The sequence below is a fragment of the Oryza glaberrima genome, chromosome 10 (assembly GCF_000147395.1).
Source record: "Oryza glaberrima chromosome 10, OglaRS2, whole genome shotgun sequence".
Lineage (NCBI taxonomy): Eukaryota > Viridiplantae > Streptophyta > Magnoliopsida > Poales > Poaceae > Oryza > Oryza glaberrima.
In genome coordinates this window covers 14713419-14720326 of record NC_068335.1, presented here as the reverse complement: position 1 = coordinate 14720326, position 6908 = coordinate 14713419, and the positions used below count along the sequence as shown (strand labels likewise).

The window sequence follows — 6908 nt, the reverse complement described above, 5'->3', positions numbered from 1 at the left end:
GTGGTTTGCCTAAACTTAAGAAAGATCTTGATTTGGTTTGTACACCGTGTCGTCATGCTAAGATGGTTTCTACTTCACATGCTCTTGTTGTTTCTGTGATGACAGATGCACCGGGACAGTTATTACATATGGACACTGTTGGTCCAGCTATAGTGCAATCTGTTGGAGGAAAGTAGTATGTGTTGGTTATAGTTGACGATTTTTCTCGATATTCTTGGGTTTTCTTTATGGCAACTAAGGACGAAGCTTTTCAACACTTTCGTGGTTTGTTTCTTTGATTGGAGCTTGAATTTCCTGGTTCTTTGAAAAGAATTCGAAGTGATAATGGTGGAGAGTTTAAAAATGCTTCATTTGAACAATTTTGCAACGAAAGAGGTCTTGAACATGAATTTTCTTCTCCTCGTGTTCCTCAACAAAACGGTGTTGTTGAAAGGAAAAATCGTGTTTTGGTTGAGATGGCTAGAACGATGTTGGATGAATACAAAACTACTAGAAAATTTTGGCTAAGGCTATTAACACTGCTTGCTATATTTCAAATTGAGTTCTCTTGAGATTTAAACTTGGAAAAACTTCTTATGAACTTCGATTTGGACATCAACCCAAAGTTTCACATTTGCGTGTTTTTGGTTGCAAATGCTTTGTCTTGAAATCTGGAAATTTGGACAAGTTTGAGGCACGTTCTACCGATGGATTGTTTCTTGGTTACCCCGCACATACTCGTGGCTATCGTGTACTTATTTTGGGGACTAACAAAATTGTTGAGACTTGCGAAGTTTCTTTTGATGAGGCTAGTCCTGGTACTAGACCTGAAATTGTAGGTACACTGTCACAGGTTCAGGGGGAGGATGGTCGTATTTTTGAAGACGAGAGCGACTATGACGACGACGATGAGGTTGGCTCGGCCGGTCAGACCGGGCGCCAGGCCGGTCAGACCGCCGGCACACCTCCGGTCAGACCGGCCCATGAGGAGCGGTCAGACCGGCCAGGGTCGTCGGGTTTGGGTACTGTTGATGCTGATCGAGATGGTCCTCCGAAAATTCCTACTTCAACCAGTACTGATACAGAACGTGGATCAACTTTAGAAGTCGCTGCTCCTTTGCACATTCAACGACGACATTCGCCGGAACAAATTATTGGTAATATAGGTGAGCGGACTACAAGGTCTAAGGTAACGACTCATGATGTTTGTGCATATTCCGCATTTATTGCTTCTTTTGAACCCAAAGATGTGTCACATGCATTAACTGATGAATCATGGATTAACGCCATGCATGAAGAACTTGAAAATTTTGAGAGAAATAAAGTTTGGACTTTAGTTGAACCACCTTCTGGACATAATATTATTGAAACCAAGTGGGTTTTCAAAAATAAACAAAATGAGGATGGTTTGATTGTGAGAAACAAAGCTAGACTTGTTGCTCAAGGTTTTACTCAAGTTGAGGGTTTGGATTTTGATGAAACTTTTGCTCCTGTTGCTAGAATTGAGGCAATTAGACTTTTGTTGGCTTTTACTGCTTCAAAAGGTTTTAAATTGTATCAAATGGATGTGAAAAGTGCTTTTCTAAATGGTTTTATACAGGAGGAAGTTTATGTCAAACAACCACCAGGTTTTAAAAATCCTGATTTTCCCAACCATGTTTTTAAATTGTCTAAAGTTTTGTATGGTTTGAAACAAGCTATTGTTGAATAGTCCCACATTGGTTGTGGAAGGGTAAAGGACCTAAGATATAAGTGGGGGAGCCCCTCGCCTCAATGGCTAGCTTTTGGGGTGGGAAAGGCCCTTTACGATCCTACAATTGGTATCAGAGCCAGGCTAGGTTAACATCTCTGGCCCGATAGACACGTGTGAAGGCCTGATGGACCGTGGGTGCCTGCAGGGCCCGTATACCTGATGGACCGTGGGCCGGTGGGGGCCCGGATACGGTGAAGGGCTGAGGGACACCAATGTGTGAAGGGGGAGATTGTTGAATAGTCCCACATTTGGTTGTGGAAGGGTAAAGGACCTAAGATATAAGTGGGGGAGCCCCTCACCTCAATAGCTAGCTTTTGGGGTGGGAAAGGCCCTTTACGATCCTACATCTCTTGCAAGTGGATGTACCAGGGAATAACTTTCTCGGCCCCTTAATCATGTACTCTTTGCTTAGGGCCTGTTTGGCACAGCTCTAGCTCCAAGTCCACCCCTCCTGGAGCTGGAGCTCAGCCAAACAGTTTCAGCTCCACCAAAACTGGGAGTGGAGTTGGGTGGAGCTCTCTCACAAAATGTACTAGAGTTGTAGAGCTGGGTTTAGGCAGCTCCACAACTCCACTCCAGACTCAACTCCTGGAGTTATATTTAGGAGTTGGAGCTGTACCAAACAGGCCCTTAAACTTTGAATAAATTTTATGAGTCTTAAAAAGAAAAAAAAAACAGTTACAAACCTAGGACAGCACCGGAGGAGCAACACTTGATCACTATTCACTAGCTAGTTTGGCTATTTGCCTAGCTATATATTGACCAATATGATATACATACATACGTACACATGCACGTACGTGAATACTACACATATATATAAATCGACGAGAGACGATCAGCGTACAAATTATTCATCGTTCTTCAAATAAAAGTCAGCGTAGATAGATGGGCACAGATACTCGAAGCCACCGGCCGCCTCAACCGCTCTCGGGTTGGCGTAGACGAGGATACTAGATAAAATTACGAGATTTGGGGAGAGAACGTCTCTCCAAACATTTTTTAAACGATTTTACTATAAATCAGTCGAAAGATTTTTTTTTTCTTAACTATCACACGAATTCCTGACCATATGATCCGTGCATTGAGATGTGTGTTACCATTAGAGGGAAAAAAATTGAAGGCAAGCGCTGGTAAGAATCGATCATCATGCCGCTCGCGGTTGTAATCAGATGAGCAAGCTATCAATCTTGTTATGATTACACAACAAATGTAATTATATTATAATTACACTGATTTTACATTTGTGTAATTTTTATTAAAAAATGAGTAAAATACACCGTTGGTCCTTAAAGTTGAAGCGTGGTGTCACTTAGGTCCATGATCTTATGATATTAAGGTCCATGAACTTGTTTAAGTGAATTATTGCGGTCCAAAGCATATTTGACTGGGTTGACAGTCCTACGTGGCTGTCCAACATGGCTACATATTTTCTATTATCTATTAGATCCCTTTGTGTCCAATCCACCCTCTTCTCCCCCAAATCCTTTTCTTTTTCTTCTCATTCTCTCTTTTTGTCCGGTTCTTCTTGCTGCCGCTAATGACCACCAACGAGGTCCCCATGGCCGCTGCACCACTCCTCTCTACAGTGCACCCTTGTCAACTGCCCTACAGGTGAGCTGGCCGGCAAGCTCGCCCCAGTCGTTATAACCGAGTTGGCCCCTGCCTGCGTGCCCTCGAGCTCTTTTCACCGCCGTCGGGCTTGAGTTCGACGAGGTAGCCGTCGCGAGCTCGACAGAGCAGAAAGTAGCCACGATCACGGCCTGATTCGATGAGGATGGCAGCGGTCGCCCAGTCTAGGGGCCTTACGCCCTTGTCGGAGCCATCCCTCCACCATCGCCAGAGAGATCGAGGAGCACCACCGGGGAGAACCGTGCCTCACCGACGGCCAGATTCGGCGGTCTCCCTTCCCGCTGGTTGTCGGCTCGGGTCCACCACGTTGCCAGATCCGTGCCACGACACCTCGCCGCCGAGTGATGGATGCCGAGCTCCGCCTAGTCGCCGGTGTTGGATCTGGCCTTCTTGCCAGTCATCAGCGCCGTATCCGACCTCCTCACCGTCGGAACCGCTCTACGCCGCCTCGCCGCCGGAGTAATGGATGCCGAGCTCCATCCGAGCACCGGCATTGGATCCGACCTTCCCGCTAGTCATCGGCGCCGCATCTGATCTAGGATGGCTACTGTTCACATGACCCTTGTCCCCACCACCGCCGCCATGTTTGTTGCACCCCAACTAGTCTGTCGTCCAAACCAGTGGTACGAAAGTGGAAGGGCCTAATTGAAAATATGCGGCCACGCTGGATATCCACATAGGACAGTCAAACCAGTCAAACGTGTTTTGGACTGTAATTATTCACTTAAATAAGTTCAAGGACCTTAATATCGATTTTACAAGATCATGGACCTAAGTGACACCACGCTTCAACTTTAATGACCGGTGGTGTCCTTTACTCTTAAAAAATCTTTTCGAGTGATGTCTAGGCAATATCCTTTTATAACAAGAAAATATTATGAGCGTGTGGGAATTAAACACAGAACCTTAGGGTAGAAACAACACACTTTTTACCACTGTATTATTAAGTGCATCTCACGAGGATACAAGATCCATGCACGCTTTCTTCGGTTCTATCGGACACCCCCCGATATGATATTATTTCGGCCAAAATCTTTAATTTTTTTTCATTTTTTTGTGCATTTGGCAATATTTTGTTTAAATTTGACCAAAATTTGTTCAAAATTTTAGAAAATTCGAACCGAAATTTTCGAAATTTCCGAAATTTCGGTATATCGGCACCATCCGATACAAATGCGGAAAACGAAAGATTGAACCATGGGCAAGAGCAGTGATGCTGCTCAGCCAAAGCCAGCGTGGCCTCGAAGTTGTTCCCGTCGATCCGCTTGCACAGCTCGTTCTCGCAGATCATCTTCAGCCGCTCTACGTTGTACCGATCCGCCGCGACGAGGAGCCAAGCCATGGAGGAGAAGTCGTCGTCTTCTTCGTCGAGCTCCGGCGGCGCGTCCGTGTATATGAACCGGAGCAGAGCCTCGAAGGCCCGCGCGTCGATGCCGTCGTCGACGACGTGCACCCGCCCGCCGCTGCCGGCTTTGGAGGTGGCGGTGGCGCTGAAGAGCTCCGACCTGAACACCGACGACCGGGCGGCGAACGTCGTCGTCTCGCCGCCGCCCACCTGGAACGTCACGTCCGCGCCCTCCTTGCTCACGAGGAGGGCGCCCATCTGGCTTTGCAGATCCGGAGCAGCAGCCGGCACGTCGACGACGACCGCCGGTGCCGGTGCAGCACGACGGGGAACCGTGACGATGGTGATGTCGCACCTGACCGCGAGGCAGTCGCCGTCGAGGACGTGCTCCTCCAGCTCCTTCCTCGTGACCAAGTTGGAGCACTCCCATATCTTGCCGCTCAGCAGCGGCGACGTGACGCCGCGGGTGTGCCCGGGCACCGGCTTCCCGGCGTGGTGGTCGAGCAGGTGGAACCGAGCCGTCATCTGCTCGTACGCGCCGGCGTCGCCGGCGTCGCCGTCGTCGTCGCGGACGAGGCAGATGGCCATGTGGTCGCTGGCGTTGTGCAAGAAGGACCTGCCGTTGGGGTAGTACTCGAGGTACCAAGAATGCGTTCCGACGCGAAAGGTGCACGATCTGGAGCAGTGGCCATGGGTGAGCATCTCCTTGGTGTGCGAGTAGCCGTCGATATTGAGAAAATGGCACCCGCTCACCTTGCTCACCACGATCGCCGACGAAGATGACGATGAGCGTGAAGGGATGCCGCCGTTGTTGTTGCCGGTAGAAGATGTTGATGACGACGACGACATGGTGGCGATCGATCGAACTAGTGGGACGACGACGGGCAGTGGCCAAGAGGGAGAATGTTGTGTGTTTTTTGAGCTAAGAAAACGTAGTAGATTAAAGTAGTCCTGCATGGGAATCTTAAGTAGTGATGAGTAGTGGCTTAACTGCTTAAGTGCTAAGCAAAGCAAAGGCAAAAAGGTCGCTGCATTCACTTGTCATGGCGCCAAGGCCCACGGGCTGCGGAATGCCGAGGATTCCAGCGGAGAATCGAAAAAAGGAAAAAAGGCAGTCACCGGCCATATGCCACCGCCCACTGCATATGCACCGAACGCCACTGCTCTTTCCATCTCTCATCTAAGTATCTAACCATTTTATTGGCAAATTGGACCGAACCTGAATTTTTAGTATTTTGGCCAGGCAAACGTGTGTTTAAATTAAAAATCTCTCGCGAATACTTTTACTCATTTATTCATTTGGTCAGAATGGGCTTTTTTTCTTTGGGTCTAACAAGTGTTCGATGATATTTTTTTAGATAATGGAATATATCATCTCGGTTTTTCTCAACGAGCTACATCCAATTATTATAGCCTAACACTAAGAATGAGTGTAATTCAAATAGAATTATAGAAATAAAAGACACCAATCATGAATTACTTCAAATACAATTTTCTCTTAAACTACTCATTCGATCTACCATCCGATTACACCGTTATGTTTGTAACAATTAAATCTTTATAACAAGATCTCACATGATTATATTTTGATAAAAAATAATAAATTATTTTTATTATGTATCTAAATTACTTTTAATTTCACTAAATTACTTCTTAGACATATAAAAGTAAATTCAATAAAGCCTAAAAGTAATTTACATATATTATAGAAATAACTTATAACAAAAAGAAAGTAACTTTAATTAATGCCTTTTTTATTGAACAAATTATCATATATATATAAGTTACTTTTAGATTTGATTAAAATACTTCCTATACATTCATAATGCTCTGAGGTGATTACTTTTATTATTGTCTTTAATTAATTCTATAATTTGTGCTGATTAATTTAATTTCATATTATAGAAACTTAGAACAAAACGAAGGTAACTTACTTTCAGCATGAATGACATTCTATAATATATGTAAATTACTTTTAAAATTACTGAATTTACTTTTATATGTTTAAGAAGTAACTTAGTAAAATCTAAAAGTAAGTTAGACATATCATAAAAGTAATTTGTGATTTTTTTTCATCAAAATATAATTATGTGAGATCTTGTTGTAAAGATTTAATTGTTACGAACACAACGGTGTAATCGTATTGTAAATCGAATGAGTAGTTTAAGAGAAAATTTTATTTAAAGCATAGATGGTAAG

General features: G+C 44.7%; 1 protein-coding gene across 1 annotated transcript; it reads right to left on the bottom strand.

Annotated features, from left to right (window-relative positions):
* Nucleotides 1-3802: 3802 nt before the first annotated feature.
* On the bottom strand, nucleotides 3803-5558 carry LOC127785868 (BTB/POZ and MATH domain-containing protein 2-like). Its single transcript, XM_052313230.1, has 2 exons — nucleotides 4836-5558; nucleotides 3803-3964 (listed from the first exon to the last, which is right to left on the bottom strand). The coding sequence occupies exons 1-2, from the start codon at nucleotides 5556-5558 to the stop codon at nucleotides 3803-3805; spliced, it is 885 nt and encodes a 294-aa protein (XP_052169190.1).
* Between the last annotated feature and the right edge of the window lie 1350 nt (nucleotides 5559-6908).

Bases quoted from the DNA above. Each gene is read 5' to 3' on its own strand.
- LOC127785868 (XM_052313230.1), bottom strand. From the start codon at position 5,558: ATGTCGTCGTCGTCATCAACATCTTCTACCGGCAACAACAACGGCGGC. The intron at 3,965-4,835 runs GCCGGCAGCGGC...ACGACAGACTAG, and splicing joins GCGCCACCGCCACCTCCAAA to TTGGGGTGCAACAAACATGG.